The 16,164-nt window shown below is 50.8% G+C and overlaps 7 protein-coding genes across 7 annotated transcripts; 2 read left to right on the top strand and 5 right to left on the bottom strand.

Moving 5' to 3' along the window:
* Positions 1-79: 79 nt before the first annotated feature.
* On the bottom strand, positions 80-2,615 carry ASPGLDRAFT_125375 (DNA cross-link repair protein PSO2; the record flags this gene model as incomplete). The annotated part of the gene is made up of 2 exons (XM_022540554.1): positions 80-1,636; positions 1,692-2,615. The coding sequence occupies 2 exons, from the start codon at positions 2,613-2,615 to the stop codon at positions 80-82; spliced, it is 2,481 nt and encodes an 826-aa protein (XP_022401213.1).
* A 518-nt stretch (positions 2,616-3,133) lies between these two features.
* ASPGLDRAFT_1449578 (Sm-like protein LSM2) lies at positions 3,134-3,839 on the bottom strand. Its single transcript, XM_022541835.1, has 3 exons — positions 3,773-3,839; positions 3,450-3,700; positions 3,134-3,362 (listed from the first exon to the last, which is right to left on the bottom strand). Exons 1-3 carry the CDS (start codon positions 3,784-3,786, stop codon positions 3,331-3,333), a joined length of 297 nt encoding a protein of 98 aa, XP_022401214.1. The 5' UTR covers positions 3,787-3,839; the 3' UTR covers positions 3,134-3,330.
* A 503-nt stretch (positions 3,840-4,342) lies between these two features.
* On the bottom strand, positions 4,343-7,183 carry ASPGLDRAFT_25217 (uncharacterized protein; the record flags this gene model as incomplete). Its single annotated transcript, XM_022543460.1, has 1 exon — positions 4,343-7,183. One exon carries the CDS (start codon positions 7,181-7,183, stop codon positions 4,343-4,345), a length of 2,841 nt encoding a protein of 946 aa, XP_022401215.1.
* An 855-nt stretch (positions 7,184-8,038) lies between these two features.
* Positions 8,039-9,628, top strand: ASPGLDRAFT_46413 (ribulose-phosphate 3-epimerase RPE1). The gene is made up of 3 exons (XM_022546442.1): positions 8,039-8,543; positions 8,604-8,852; positions 8,911-9,628. Exons 1-3 carry the CDS (start codon positions 8,301-8,303, stop codon positions 9,178-9,180), a joined length of 762 nt encoding a protein of 253 aa, XP_022401216.1. The 5' UTR covers positions 8,039-8,300; the 3' UTR covers positions 9,181-9,628.
* A 1,294-nt stretch (positions 9,629-10,922) lies between these two features.
* On the bottom strand, positions 10,923-11,835 carry ASPGLDRAFT_1450426 (uncharacterized protein). Its single transcript, XM_022541839.1, has 2 exons — positions 11,553-11,835; positions 10,923-11,495 (listed from the first exon to the last, which is right to left on the bottom strand). The coding sequence occupies exons 1-2, from the start codon at positions 11,646-11,648 to the stop codon at positions 11,112-11,114; spliced, it is 480 nt and encodes a 159-aa protein (XP_022401217.1). The 5' UTR covers positions 11,649-11,835; the 3' UTR covers positions 10,923-11,111.
* Positions 11,638-12,512, top strand: ASPGLDRAFT_1449776 (uncharacterized protein). Its single transcript, XM_022541837.1, has one exon. It carries the CDS (start codon positions 11,857-11,859, stop codon positions 12,424-12,426), a length of 570 nt encoding a protein of 189 aa, XP_022401218.1. The 5' UTR covers positions 11,638-11,856; the 3' UTR covers positions 12,427-12,512.
* A 1,146-nt stretch (positions 12,513-13,658) lies between these two features.
* On the bottom strand, positions 13,659-15,211 carry ASPGLDRAFT_1449686 (uncharacterized protein). The gene is made up of 3 exons (XM_022541836.1): positions 14,692-15,211; positions 13,755-14,622; positions 13,659-13,704 (listed from the first exon to the last, which is right to left on the bottom strand). Exons 1-2 carry the CDS (start codon positions 14,905-14,907, stop codon positions 13,924-13,926), a joined length of 915 nt encoding a protein of 304 aa, XP_022401219.1. The 5' UTR covers positions 14,908-15,211; the 3' UTR covers positions 13,659-13,704; positions 13,755-13,923.
* Positions 15,212-16,164: the final 953 nt, after the last annotated feature.

A 16,164-nucleotide genomic window follows, 5' to 3' on the forward strand; every position in this document is an offset into this window, starting at 1 on the left:
TGGAATGTTGCTTGTTATGTGCTATGATACTATGATGCTACAATGCTATAATGCTATAATGCTAACTATGTACAGCAGACTACCACCCCTCTACACTAAACAGTCCATTTCGCCTCTTCTCTCCCTCCCATCGCTCAATCCACCCTTTCATATTCTCCCGGCTCTTCTGGCTTCCCACATTCACCGTGGGAATCACCCGCCCGATCCGCAATGCACAACAAAAAGCCGTCAACTCCCGGAACGAACTATGTTCACTATACGGTACCCCATAACACGCACTCTCACGCGTACTGCCGCGCTGAGGTACCAGGTCCCTTGCCGAGAACCCCGTCCTCCACTGCGCGGAGTGTAATACGGTCTCCACCGGGGGGTTATCCAGCATCCTGCCGGATGGCGGCCGATACAACCAGCCCGTCGGCCGAAATCCCACAACCCGCGAAAAATGCGGTTTCATCGACGCCAAGTAGTCCGCCAATGTCTCGGAGCGGATTTCGAAAATCGTTTGCATGTGGATCTGGGCTTCGAGGGGGTCATCTGTTAAAAGAGCATTAAGTTCTGGGTCTTCTAAACAGGCGCAAACTCGTTGTTTGGCTGGTGTCGCGTAGATTTTGCATTGGAGGGCGCGCGCGATGCCTAGACAGATTCGTTCTTTTCCGATGCTGTATGTTCCCATCACCACCAGCAGTCGTCCTTTCTGCGATCGCGACTTTTCTGCATTACCGCCGGTCACTGCAGTTACAAACTGGCTCATCATACTACCATTATTCCCGCTGTTCTGCGGCAGAACACCCGCGTCTTGATCCAATCGAACACACAAATCCGCACACGCCTGGATAACGTCGGTCTGGCTTGGGAACGCATACTTTGGACTCATATACGTCGTATCCAGATAGCAAACATCAATCTTCTGGGCCCGACGCTGTCCAGTATTCGAATCCACAATCTCCGGACGAAGAAGTGCATGCTGCACATGCGCAGGACATGCTCGAAAATCACCACAATGCAGAACACGCTGCAGTCTCGATGAAGGTCCCTGTCCATACCCCTTCTCGAAAAGAAACAGCGCACTCCCGGGACAATGGTTCGCCTCGATTAACGTTACACGTGCACCTTCCGTACCAGGCACTTCGGTTGTCTTCTCAAACTCCAACGGAACGATCCATTTCGGGTCAACCTTGAGCTGTTGTCGAACTAGATTTGCCGTCACTTTGCTACAGTAGATCGGGCCATGGCGCCAGGACGATGTAAGGCCCACGTAGTGGTCGCTGTGGTAATGACTGAGAAAGTAGGCGTTGCAGTCTTGGACAGCACCGTAGCGAAACGCATCCACGCAGATGGAAAAGTTTGGTATGATTTTGTAGAACGGACAGGTTCGTTGATAAGCTTGCTTTCCGCGCGATGTCACTTCGTTTGCTGCGGCCGCTGCCCATGCTGTGTCTTCAGCATTTCCGGCCATTAGTTTGGAGAATGCGGATTTCGAAGGTGTTTCTTTCGTAGTATACGGGTCTCTTTGCGCCGGTCGCGCTATAGCAGCCTTTTCGATTCGAGTCAACTTGTCGGGTGGTATTGGTGCCGGCTCTGCTGGTGGAGGATTCGTCTTTCCATCGAGGCAATCGTTAACGTGTACCGATACATCCTGTAAACCTTTAGTTAGCTTCACATCGTTATACGACGAAAAATGGAAGACTCACCACCTCGCTCAATCCAACCAGACTACCCTGACAAATAGGACAAACAGCCTCCTCTTCATACTCATTCCCAGCCGGGGACAACGGCTCTAAGTATTCTTCCTCGCCTTCACCTAAATCGTCAAAATTCGCATATTCCTCGTCGATATGGCTCGTGGCTTCTCTTACCAATGGTGGTGTGTCGGGCGTCGACTGATCTGGGCCATCAGTATTCGACTTCAGCTCATCCGTTGCACTGGTCACCGTCTCCTTGACATCGACCTCCCGGAACGCATCCAAGTCCTCCTCGCTATCCGACTCGTCGATAAACGGACCGCTGGTCTTCGCTTTCGGTTTCGGATGCGACTTGGACTTATCCTCGACACCCTCCTTCTCATTATCTTCTCTCTTCCTATCTCCCTCATCTTCAACCACAGACAGCGACGATAAATCCCCCGTTCTGCGCCTCTTCACCGCAGACCCATTCTCATTATACCTCTCCTCGTCCTCCTCTCCAGCACCATCTTCCCCTTCCCCCCAGAAATCATCCGGCGTCCGCGATCGCGACCTCGACCTCTCCCGCCCATCATCACCCCTCCCTGTTGTAGCACGCCTCCGATCCTCCAAGAACAAACTCCCATTCGCCGCAGACCCAATATTCGAACTCTTCCTCCGCACCACAGGAGTACGACCCCGATTCACGCCCCCCGTAGTCCTCTTCGTATTCGTACTCGAACTCGTAGTCCTCGGACTAGATCCAGTAGGCGAAGCAAACTGCGTAATCCGGGGCTGGCGAGATGTCGCTTGCGGGGGACCGTCTGTTTTCTGGAAGAAGCTTAGGATGCTGGTGTTGCGTCTTGTGGAGTTGGGGGTTTGGCGGGAGGTATTGTTGTTGAAGCCTGGTCGGGAGGGTGTTGAGGATGGTTTTCTGGGGAGAGATCCGGGCATTTTGGGTGTGTCGTGGTTTATCGTGGTTTATCGTGCTATGCTGGGATGTTCGTTGCTAGTTTCGTTGCGAGTGGTGAGAGCGCAACAGCGTTTGCTGCAGTGGGGGATCGTCGCGATAGGGTCGGGGTTCGTTTTAAGAGGAAGGTATCATGCTCAATCGTGTTTCGTTCGAATTATCGGCCATCTAATGTGCTTGGATGGATTGAAGCTCGACGGCGACCGAGAGAAGCCCGCCACGGGAAAATTCGCGTCGCGTGGTCACGTGAAATTTCAACTACGTGCAAATTATCATCCTACGATGCTTCAAGGGCTGCTCAGTGCCTTTTGAGTGTTTCTGATTCCTAGAGGCGTATAGCAGTTGCAGGGTATGCAGATACACCATAATGATCAACGGCCGATCCAGTCAACATCGTAGATCCTCGCTCCAAGACACCCATTCCCACTTCTAATCCGTGCCTTAACTTCTCTCCGTAGTATCGCCTCGCACGATATATCTAATCTCCGCTATCGCATAGTACAAGTGGCCTCGAGCCGGGGAATATTCATCACGCAGTATGGAGGGAAACGGCAAAACGGTAGAAGAGCGATTCCAATCCGAAAACCGCATTCACATCACATCACGTCGTAAGTAAAGGGATTGCATCGATTCAATTCAGTAAAACAGCGTAATCATCATCGAGTTCCGTTTAGGATGGAGGGGGTCGGGTCGGGTCGATTAACGAGCTTTTCCGGCCTGGTTGGCAGCCTCTGCTTGATATTAGCACCCATAAACAACACTGCGACCTCCTCCCAAATACTCTGGGAGAAGACCAAGAACAACAGGTGAAGGCTTACCCCTCCTCGTAGCATCCTCCAACAACCCAACATCCACCTCCGACCGCGGCAACATGATATAGCGCACCACACTCCCACGAATAAACATATTCTTCACCGACGACAGATGCGGGTACTTGTCCAGGTCGAGGACGTCGACATCATCGAGCTTGATGTTCAGGTACTGGTCGACGGATTTGAGGGTGCCGCGGATGCGGATATCGTTTTTGAGCTCGATGGTCACGGTTTGGTTTGTGAGGGTCTTGAAGAAGCTGCAGGCCATAGAGAGAGTATGTTAGGGCCTGGTTATCATGGGTAACTGGGTGTTAGATCGGAGAACGCACCTGAAGAAGAGCATGGTGGAGGGTCAAGTGAGAGTCGGTAGATCGTAAGTCGGTGTTGGTGGTGTAACGACTATCGCATTGCCTCCTGAGCGATCAATATGGAGAGTCAGCGTAAATGGCTGGTCTTCCAGCGACGGTTTCTAAGTGGGCAGTGGTGAAATCTGGTGGTCGTGGGACGAAGTCAATATCGCAGTCAGTCGTATCGGGAACTTCTCTGGCGTCACGGTCACGTGATGTTCTTTCTTGGATTTGGATCTGTGTCCTGCGTTGTGATTAATAGTATAGAGTAGGAGATAATAACGAATAGTTAGAGGATCTGCTATTAAGTAACGTCGAATCGCTGTATTTGGTGCGTTCGCATATGGCTGTCATTGTAGTTGCCATATGCAATTCCGCATATATATATATATATATATATGTATCTCGGGCAGAGGTAGGCATTCATAGAATTGAACATAATAATAGAACGATATGGCTCAAAAATGGTCATCCTCATTACTATTACTCCCACCAGGGGATTGGGTATCACTATCTAAAACAAAAACAATCTACCCCCAACCCGTGGGAAGTCTATCTCCGTCTCGGCTTCATCGCCCACCCAGACAAGCAGGTCCAGCCTGCTCCATTCTTACGACCCTCATCAAAAACACCCCCAGCACCTTCCAACAACCGGTCCCCATCGCGACCCATTTCCATCTGCAACTTCAGAAGCCACTGCTCCCACATCCAGCCGCCGAACAGACCCGTGAGGCTGGCAACGTTGGCGGTGCTTCCAGCCGGATCGGAGTTGTCGAGTTGGCTGCCCTCGATGCACAGTCCGGAGGTCTCGCGCGGTGCTTGACATTTGCCTGGCTCGACGCCCATGGGTAGAAACATCCAGGCTCGTCTGATGCCCGTTAGGTTTGTCTTGCGAAGACGGGAAAGGAAGTTCTTGGTCGGGTTTGGATCGTAGCCGCGAGTTCTGAGATTGAATGCGAATTCGACCGACGTTGCAGACGCATAAGAAGCAGCGTGGGATAGCTCCGCATCCATAGTGAAGAACTCAAGGTAGCCACCTGGTTTGAGACAGCGATAGCATTCCTGAAGACACAAGTCGTATTCATCCTTGTCCTCGCCGGTCGGGCATTCAGTCTTGAGGAGTGCGGGAAGAGAGCGTGCCGAGATCACGTCAAACTTGTTGTCGGCAAATGGCAACCTCCAGAGATGCGACACTGAGACCTGGCGATGGTTGGAAGGACCTTTAATCCCGCGGTTCACCTTTTGCTGTTCTGTAAAGACCGTGTAGACCGAGACATCTGGGTTATCACGCGCCAGATACCACCCCCATTCGCACGTAGCATGGCCACCTATGTCCAGGATTCGCAGATGATGCTTGCCGTTCTTCGAAGTTTTCGTCGTAGCAGTTGCTTTGGCGAGCCGTCGAGAGGCAGGACTAGTGAGCAAGCTACCGCCATTGAGAAACCGGAGAGCATCAATGGCCCAGAGCGACTGCCGGATCTGAGCAAGCACCAGCTGCTCTTTCTCGAGCAGGGAGAAGTCAGCCTTCTCAGTCAGGATAGACAGGAGCGTTGAATGGCGCGGAGCCTGGGAAAAAGGACCCTTGTAGGCAGGTCGTTCGTGGCGAGTCAGTTCGTAGTTCCCCGACAAACGGTTTGCGTGAAGCTTCGTCAAGCCTAATCGGTCGGACTGCACTGCGTCGAAGCGGAGGTCACGATGCTTGTATGCCTCCAGTTGGCCAGAGACTTGACGCAAATACTGAAACCCTCGCCAGTAAATTGAATCTTTGCTCGCAGTGGCCGAAGGAAGAGAACTAGTCGCTTCAGGAAGTGTCTCGGCAAAATGAACAGACTTCTGGCGACTTTTTTCGGAAGACCCTCGTCCAGTAGCCCCATCATCGACGCCGTGAGCCGGACGATCGTCAACCGGTGAATTGACTGGATTCGTCTCACTAAGGGCAGCAAGATAGGACGCTTGTGCCGCCAGCCAGACACTCGTTCGATCGCGACTTGCTTCCGCCTTTCGTTGCAATTCCTCGTGGTAATGCTCGTCATATTCACCACTGGCGTTCAATCCAGCAGCACGGGGAATCTCGTCAACGGTATCGGCTGTTGGACTCAACGGACTGTGTTGATCCTCGGGCGATGTGACCTCCGCGGGAACCCGGACGGCAGTAGGAGGTCCATCTCGAGCCGGTACGGCTGTCAACTCGCCTTCTTCGGTTGACTGCTCATTATATTCGATAACCTGCTCGACAATCCCACCATCATCATCACGACCAAAAGGTAGATTGTAAAAGTCCTCCGCAGCGGCCGACGAAGGGTTGTCGGGCTTGGGAAAAGACCAGGTATGGCGGGCGCGAGGGGTCAGTGCCGCGAAAAAGCCACCCGGAGAAGGAATACTGAGACTGCTGAAGCTGTACCCTGACAAAGCCGATGCGGGAGTGACATCTTCAGTCTTGGGAATGTGGCCCTGGGGAGGATCAACCTGCCACATCTCCTCATTTGCGTCGGAAGTTTCTGACCATGGTTCCGGCGTCCCGTCCAAGTGAATATGTCTCAGGAGGTCCAGTGCATCTTCGGGGAGGTTAATACAGTAGTCTGGAGTTGGCTCGCGAGCCGGCTCAGCATCCAGATTCAGAGACAGCGTTGACATGTGCGGAGCAGTCCTCGAGGGTACTGCAGGGAACCTCCCTAGGAAGTGGCGCCAGTCCTCATCGGTATCCTCAACCGCAATCTCGATTCCCTGAACATCTGAGCTGGTGTTTGGATCAGCGGTATCTGGATTCTGACTGCCCTCCAGGTTCAAATCCAAGTGTACGCGCACTTCCTCGGTGTTCCAATCGTTGTCGGCAACAGATTGCAGGTCGGGGGTGGCTGGAGCGCTGGTACTCGACACTTGATCAGACGACACGCTTCCGTCGAGCGAAGGAGGAGCATGCACGGCGGGGACCGAACGTACAAGCTTTGACAAAGCTGCTGGCGATACCGGAATCTTTGGCGGAGGCGTTGGTGGAACTGGAGAGCTCTTGTGTGGCCCCTGTACCGAGTGTGGGGGAATAGTGAGACTGAGATATTTCTTCTTCTCAGCCGGGGTTGTCGACTCATCACCTCCCGACTCAATATCTGTGGCGTCGTACAGTTCGTCCAGACCTTGCATTTGATGCTGCCATTCGGTGTCTGAGCAGGAGGAGGCTGTCCCAGCGGACAACGGAGAGATAATGCGATTCCGTCTGGACGAGATGCTTAGGCCGGTTGTCTGAAGCTTCAGTTGTGGCGGGCTTTGTGGCTTTGGGAGTGTCTCTTGCTGGTTATTCTGATCCGACTTGGCATACTGAGACTCCCTGATGTCCTCGGGAATGGTGTTCAATCTGCGTCGCACCTGCTGGGGCGGTGGAGATCTCAAAATTGCCATTTTGTTGGATTCTGCGTTCAATAATTAGGTCGTAAGAGAAGATTACTATGGTATCTCATCGACCCCGATCAACAGGGTCTAGTCGTCAGTCGTAACGCAAGCAAAACCAACACCGAAAATGATAACAGCCTAGCTACCAGAGCTACAGCTTAGGAAAGGAAACAGTAAAAAGAAAAGAGAGCGTGCAGAATGGAAGAAGAAAAGGTGAAGAACCGCAGTTCGTCCGGCGCGGGGGTCCTAATAAATAGAGCCAGAGCCCCGGCTCTTCACAGCAGCCATCTTCAGTACAGAACCAGAGCGGCTGCAGACTGAACTGGGATGTGATTACCAGCCGGCCCTGTCATTGGCAAAGCCAGATTGTTCGGCGCTTCGCTGTGAAGAAAACATGAAGAGGTCTCCATGCGCCCAACCATAGAGGCCGGTGATTGGCCACTGCAGGCGCCGGGGGTTGCTATCTTTAGCGTACTTGTACTGTACTTGTACAGCGTCTCTGTAGGGTAGTTAGCAATGAAATCAACGCTAACTATTGTACTCTGTACTCTGTAAACATCTCATTATTGCATAGATGCCCTCTCGTCACGAGGACCGGCAATGACTGACGGGATGATCCTCCCGGATTTCCAAAAAGCGATACCCGATCGTACATTCGCTGCATCAGTCAGCGCCAGCCGACCATGTTGTTCATAACTAGTTAGTTATGTACTCCGTAGACTAAGTTAGTTAACTAGCGTTCTTTCAGGCACAAAGGCTCACATAATCATGTGACAGCCCAGCCCCAGCCCTTATCAGACTAATTACCTGATCGGGCCATCCGGACTGATGTCAACACTATTTTTCAGTTCTCCATAATAACCAGCAGGAATCAATGAGAATCCAGTATTGACAGTACAGGACTGTCGCTGCGTCGCCGCCAATTGTTTCTTTGCCTGGCCGGATACGTATAGATTGCCCGCTTCTTAAATAATTCACCGTCGCTTCACCGTACTCCGTAACCGTTTCTCCCTTTCCGGACTGCTATCCTCCGTTTCATCTCTTCTTTTCTTACCCCAGATCCCGTAACACCTCCCCGTACTCTACTTACACCAGCGTCGTCCGTCGCAATTTGATCTCCGTCATAATGTGTCCTCCCGCGATCATAGCCCCCTCCATCCTCAGCGCCGATTTCGCTACCCTCGGTCAGGAATGCTCGACCAAGATGGAAGAAGGGTCCGACTGGCTCCATGTCGATATTATGGACGGTCACTTTGTCCCCAACATCACCTTTGGAGCTCCTGTTGTCACCAAAATCCGTTCGCATGTTAGCCGGCCGACAGAGCCCCAGGGCCGGGGCACCTTTGACTGCCACATGATGATCGCGGAGGTGAGTCTTGTCTTGTAGCATCCGGATTTGGGTTCCAAATTAATGCGCACCCATCCCCAGCCTCATAAATGGGTTAGGGAATTCAAGAAGGCCGGTTGCGATCTTTACTGCTTCCACTACGAGGCCGCCATCAACTCCCCCGCCGGCACCGAGCCCGCAGACACCACCACCCGCCCCACGAGCCCCCGCGAACTGATCCGGTTTATCCACGATGAAGGCATGCAGGCCGGCATTGCCATTAAGCCCGATACCCCCGTCGACGTGCTGTGGGATATTCTGGCCGCTGAGGATGAGAAGGATCGCCCGGATGTGAGTGGATACACCGTGTTTGGGGTATGGAAGGCGCGGAACTGACAGAAATATACAGATGGCCCTGATCATGACGGTCTATCCCGGTTTCGGAGGCCAGAAATTCATGGCATCGGAGCTCCCCAAGGTCAAGGCCCTGCGCGAACGCTACCCCAACCTCAACATCGAAGTCGACGGCGGACTTGGTCTCGGGACCATCGACCAGGCTGCGGAAGCGGGCGCCAATGTCATTGTCGCCGGATCGGCCGTTTTTGGTGCTGAGAACCCGGGCGATGTCATTGCCAAGTTGCGCGAGACCGTCAACAAGCAGAACAAGGCGTCGCTTTAATTGCATTAGTCTATCTTCTGTCTTTTTATGATCTAAAAGCCACGCGACGGATCCGGAGTTTGGTTTCAGACCATTCTCGGGATACAATGATATACGGATTTACGATGATTTTGATGTCTTTATTTGAACAACCATTCCTGATAGAATAGAAAACTGGCTATCCTAATCCATGCTCGGACCATGGTGTTATGATGTCATCGCCTTATCCCTGCTCGCTCACATGACCTGTAGATCCCGAATTGGCAACTCTCTGAACCAGGATACTCTGAACTTCGTCTTCTTCCTGCTGCCACCATACCAGAGCCATACCAGAGCCATACCAGAGCCATACCAGAGCCATACCAGTGGCCATTGACCTGCCCATGGAACAAACCAGATACCACTATCCCAGCGATACCAGCAGCTCCTTAAGTGATAGTGAATTGCAATAGACATACCTCGCTGTCTTACTTCACTCTTCTTCCTTTCTGGATTCTAGGCCTCATATTTCAGGCGTAAGTGAATGCCTATATACTCAATAAAGCCTCTTTGATCCTTTGAGTCTTTATCTGCTACCAGGTAGATATCTTCAGCTCCCGTACAGGACCAGACACATTCTGTTCTGTTGCTGAGCATCATCTAGCAGCCATCGCTGGTCGAAGCTGGGTCTGGAGCATTGCTATAAGAAATACAAGCGCTGTGAGTGGTGTTTAATTTCGAGATACTCCCGTGATTCACGTCGAAACTGGAGTATACAATTTTTTGACGTTGGCTGACATGAAGCTCGGTCTGTTCAGAGACGATTTCATCATGGCTATATGTAGCCTATAAGCGTGTTTAAAGTTGAACCAAACGATACAAAAGAGCCCTGGATACCCGAAACATAATATCGCAGAAGACAGCGACTCGAGCAGATCCCTAGTGGAAACATCTTCTCATCAAGGTGGCAAGAGAAGTGCAACAATCTAAGAGACTTCCGAAAGTCCTGGTCCTATAACTTGCATCCCATTCTGGACATGTCCAGTAACAAAAAAGTGGTGGCATTTTTGGGCTACAGTCCGACTAGAGCTCCCGAATGAGTGGGCGGTTTGCTGGAAGCAACCCCTGACAGGTGGTAGCATGTCGTGGTTCCGTTGCCATTATTTGCGAGTTAAATCGTTAAAAAATGTTTAACAACAAGGTGAGTTAAACGACCCACGTCCGTGGCGTATGACACTAACACTGAGTAGAGATGACCTACACCTTATCGGTGTCCGGGCTTTGTAGAGCCCAAACCAAGCGGAACAGAGCCATTACCTGGACTTGCTACCTATATCCAAAGCAGCAATGCTGAAATCTCGTCTTCTGCTTGACGATGCTCGCTGTATACCAAAGTGGAAGTACTGCTGGCGAAAGGTGGCTGACGAGAGCCATGGCAAACCCTGCGCTTTCTAACATAAACCCGCATATAGCGATTACCTGAGACTGCCAATGCGCCAGTACACTGCGAAATAGCTCTGCTAGTGGCTTTCGGTGCCTAAAAAAGGCCCCCATCACGACCATCCATCGGAGTTTCGAAACTATGCTGCTACCCATGCTGGGAGCCCTGCCCTGTTTTAAGAAGGTCAAGCCAGGTTTCTATACCAAGGGAGCCCACGGGAAGTACCCAGGTCCGCTTGAAAGCGAAACTAGTTGATGATTACGGCATGGATGTTGAGATCCTACTTGAATTCCACATGTAGGTTGATACCATGGAAAAAACACCTTGACTGCTCGCTCGTCGAAATACCCGGTCAGCCATTCCCAATGGTTTGCACATATCACCCACAAATAAAGAAATGGAATGTCAACGAGTCAAAGCCTGGGGTGAACAGGATTCGTCATTCTCGACAAATCTGCACCCGTGCACTGTGAGATTGCTGTGGTGGTACATTTCCTTTCGGATGTACAAGAGCCGCTCTGGCGTCTCTAAATTAACCTGCTTCGCGTGTCATCAGGGGAACCCACGGGAGTTCCCGTGGTAGAGAACGAAGCAATCCGCATTTGGATTGAGAATGGCTTATATCCGGGCTGAACTCAGCCATAATTGCATCACGAATCGATACGAGGTACAACACACCCGCCAAAATTACAATGGAAAGCAAAGATTGAACGCAACGAAACGCTCTAGGCGCCGAGGAGTCTGGTTCTTCTTGGTCTTTCGGATTCAAAGTCGAACATATGCAGTCGTTAGAAACGCTGCAACCATTTTCAGAGACGGCATGTTTAGGACTGTTTGACCTGAGGTAGCAAATGACCATAACGTTGTCAAAAGCTAGATTGGGTAAAAAGACGACCAGAAATACTGTACAACCAGACTCGACTGGTATCAGTAGGATATCACGGGTATCTCTTAGCCCTAAACGTTGACTTACAGTCGAATAAGTCGTCTTCTGTGTGGTCTTAGAACTCATAATATTGGCTTCGGACGATATAAGTGACAAGACTTGTGCGGCTTCTTCACCGGCCATTTCTTGGCTGCTAGAGATGTTCAGACGCGGCCATGGTAGAGATTAAGAGGGTAGATGGTAATCTTCCCATTACCGAGTTCACGCTCAACGCCTTTCCAACAGAGTTCGTTGATACGACACATCAAGAGGATAACGCAGTTGCCCAACTGCTGCTACCAGCTTGAACTTCGCATCATCCGCAACGCCGGTCTTCCCATACCGAAAGACCATGTATCGAAATGCGATATGCCTCTGGCGAGGGCTCTTTACCTTTCCGAAACTGAAAGAATGGAATAATGCGTGCAGCCTTGAAAATGGCATGCACAACTTCACTGCGAGGGGGCACTATCGCTATTCTGTATCGAAAACACTGGAAGGTCCTCCACTTCTCCCGTTTATAGGAGTGTCCAAACATTCCTGCCATGGTTTCAGTTTCTTCAAGTGCCTCAACAGAGTCGGGGCTTATCTCTACCGGGTGAAGCCACGGGAAGGCGACGTGTCGCTCTGGGTGTTGAAAAAGTCTTGCCGAGCTCTGGCATCCGACGAATCCCACCATATTGCATTTATTTCTGTTTTTTTTTTTTTTTTTTTTTTTTTTTTTAACCTGGCTAGCATATCCTTGGCCTCATCGGTCTTTTTCAGACGCTTGCTGCGTCGACCTGCATCGTCTACACCTAGTTCCAACTCAGCATGCTCCTTTCGCTTGCGTTCCACCGCGGCCCAAGCATACGAAAATGCATCTGGATCCTCATTATTTTCAACCCCATCCCTTCCCGAGCCAGTCTCCATCCTCAAATGAACGCACGTAGCATATCGCTCCGCGAAAATAGAGTAGAGATCATCATGAATCCCGTCAGCGTGATAAGCGTAGTTCGACACGCCGAGCTCTTCACCGGGGTATCTCCACAGGAAGTACGCCATTCCGTTTGTTCCTCTGGTAGATAGATTAACACCGACTCTTCGGATACACTTTAGGAAGCTCTATCATGCGAAGTAGGAGAGCTTTGAGAGTCCAATACATGGCAGAGCGGGCGGGTCAACAGGGTGTTTTGATAGATAATGGGGGAAGGGGGGGGGCAGGGATCGTTGGGGCGCGGGTTTTCGTGTTGGCTTTCCAATGCTGCATGAGAGACTTCGTTCCATTGCTCTGGCTTCGGATATCCAAAGACTCGGGGTCCTTCCACAGAAGCGTATCGAATTGCCAAGGTTTTGTTGGCTAGAAATCGAGACCGAAGGCATGATGAGTGTGCAAAGCTCAACAGTCCTAATGGCATTTGGCAAAGACGTGAGCTTCTTGATATACTGAAGTAAAGGAAAATCTATTCAAAGCGTTAGAATATGAACTCACAAGGTAGTATAAATAGAACATACCTTTAGCATTACCAATCCTCTTGAGCTCTACACTGCTCTTGCCCAAAACACCACAAACAGTAAAGAAGAGGTGACCAAATCAGCCACACAGGTCCTTGAAGTCGTCCGTTACTGAGCAGAAGGTATCGTCTGAAGTCAAATCTTGACTGATGACTTCTGAAATCACAGACGGTACTTAGTTGCGTTGTTAGTTTTTGGTTCGGTTCAAGCGAGCTGACGATTTCCTTGAGATCACTGAAATGTTTGTTGACTCTGCTGAGGAATCTCCCAGATAAATATTCATAGACAACAAACAGAAGGTTGTGAATTATGTCTTGGGTCTCTAGTGGGTAGTTTCTGTGTCGCAGGCACGCAATTCGATGCATGGCCCTTTTGATAAAGGCGATATCCATCTGATATCTGCTGTAGGAATGTCCAGGTAGTGGTAAGATGCTGATGAATACAGACCGGCATGTTCTCTTTGTTCGCAGAGCAAGTTATTATAACTTTTTCCTGGTTTAGCTGGACGCCAACAGCGACCACTTCACCTGCAGTCCGGACAAGAAGCTCTGCTAGGGCGTCGACGACGAGGATGCAAAGGCTGCTTTCATTCGACGAATTGAGGCAGTCCAGAGGGTGCCTCCTGTGGTCGTCTGACGTTGTAAATCAGGCTGAGCAGCAGTTCCACGTCCATTATGAAGATCTCTTGCTGCAGCAGACTATGCTTCTATACAAAGATCAGTGACATCTTCAGAATAGGGGCATATATGAACTCACCTTGGCCTCGATGGCTGTGTTGTGTCAAACACTACATGTACTCGTCATCGGAACGAAATCCTCCGTTCCGATCTATCTCCAAGCGAGAAAATAAACAGGTATCTTGCTATTATTAAAACTGAATACAGAATACAATGCAATCATCCCTCGTAACCCCAAGCACCTACAGCTAATCTTCAAACGGATCCTGCTCAATCGTCTCAAACGTCGGCCTCTGTTCCCCATTATCGCCCTTGTGATCCTGTCTCAACGCATCAAGCATGTCCTGACGACCCCCCGACATCGACTTCCTCAGATCCTGCGCCACCTGATCCCGTTCCTCTTTGGACGTCGCCGACACGATCGAACCACGATGATGTTCCCTTAAAGCTGCAGGATTATCAGCATGCAGGTTGGCAGACGAAACCGCAGCATTCTCAGGCACGAGGCGTGGCCGCTGGATTTCCCCTGCGATCTCGCCAATGATCGATTTCCGACGTACAGTTTCTTCGCCGGGGGTTTTCTTTTCCCCAGTGCCAGCTGCGGGTGCAGCTGTTGCGTTAGATGTAGGTGCAGTAGCAGCAGTAGTAGTGTCCGTGGGTCCAGCCCCGGATTTGTTGTCCTTAGCCTTCAACGCAGCTTCCTCGCTAGCCTGGCGCATGGCGACGGTAATCGAGTCGTCTTTTGTGTGTTCCTTCGACGGCGGAGACTGGATCTTAATGGTGCTCTGTTTCGGGGGTGCATTGGGGTCCGTCGCGGAGGGGGTCGTCGCCGAACTACCAGTCAGAGATGCAGGCGTGTCGGCCGGGAAACTGTCCAACGCTTCGACGTTATTAACCTGCATCCTCAGTTCACCGTATTCGTTCCATTCTTCGATTTGTTCTAGATCCTGCGCGTCGTTAGCCCCTATCCTTTAGACCCCATGTTTTTTTAACTTATTCTGTTCCAAGGAACGTACACCAACGATCATCCCCGCCTTGACGAGACCCGGTAACTTGCGACCGCGCGAACGACGACCCCAGAGCTTGCGGGATGCATCGTCGGTCGCGACGTCGATTGCGCGGAAGGGGAGCTTGTTGGCTTTAAGGATGGTTTCGAGACGGGCGGTAGCGGTGACGATATGCGAGGAGCCCGCTGTGAGGGAGGTGTAGAGGTAGAGGGTGTTGTCGGTCATGATGTCGGTTATTCAGAGGTGATTAAAGAGTGGTATGGTGAAGGTATTCAGGGAGTCCTCCGTAGAATAGGAGTTTGAGGAGAGCTATGACGTGGCTGGTGTGGTGTCCCGCCCATCAAACACGCGATAGTCACGTGGTGTCGTTAATTGAATATCAACATATACAGGATTGTACTCATATCATAGTAGCATGTTCTTTTTCAGCATATTTCCGAGGAATACTCTACACGTACATTCTTGTCTTGGGTTATATATATGGTATATGGTGAGTGGCAATCTGACGTCAAGCGCGTCTCTACCCTGTTCCAGTACGGTGGATGGCAACGGTTCTGTCCGGTTGGTCGAGTTGTCCACGGTGCGCGTCCACGGTGCGCGGCCACGGTGGAGGATCTATGGATACTCTAGGGACTTTCTTGTTTGCACGGAGGGTGTCTTAAGTCGTAGGAATGATGCCGAGTAAAAGAATGGCCGTGCTGCTCTGTCGACTGACCATACAAACGTCGTCATGTACATATATACCCCGTTGAGGGAATATTTAACGGGCACGGGCATTTCAATGAGTGTGATATCTCAGAGAATGACATCGCCACTGGATATCTCAATAGAGAATTAACGCCATGACTCGCTCGGACACACACACACGAGGTCATATGCCATCCTAAATAATGTCGGGATACTCCGGACATAGTACCCCATACTCGTAGGATTCCGGGACCCTTCTAGAACGTTTCCAGAATAGTGCTTAATATCCGTGTCCGGTATTCGACTCAATAGACTTTCGGACATGGATTCAACGAGTAAGAATGCCTCAGACTGAAAATGTGGAAATGAAGGGTTTCCGTATGTACTCAGGTACCAGATGAGATCGCAAGCCTGAGTCGGTACTCGACTGAGCAGTGCATAATACTCTAGGCTCGGCGATTTTTCGCAACGGGCACGAGCACTATTGTCATGACTCGACTGCCCGGAGTACTGATCCTCATACATAATGATCATCCAGTATAAGGCCGAGACTGAGAATTGTCTATCCAGTGTCCTGCCGTAGTTATCCTGGCACCTTCAATAGTAAGAGCTACCTACCTATTACGGAGTACCCTTACTCCGCAGACTTCCAGCTTAGACCAATGTAGATCAGATCTAGATCGGTCGGTCATAGCAAACAGAGACGGAAACATCTTGCGATTAACAGCCGAAGTAGAGTCGGTTATCGATAGTTTCGACTATCGATAACGGTTTCCGTACAGAGAGCTGTAAAGG

Source organism: Aspergillus glaucus (assembly GCF_001890805.1).
Source record: "Aspergillus glaucus CBS 516.65 unplaced genomic scaffold ASPGLscaffold_9, whole genome shotgun sequence".
NCBI classification, from domain to species: Eukaryota; Fungi; Ascomycota; class Eurotiomycetes; order Eurotiales; family Aspergillaceae; genus Aspergillus; species Aspergillus glaucus.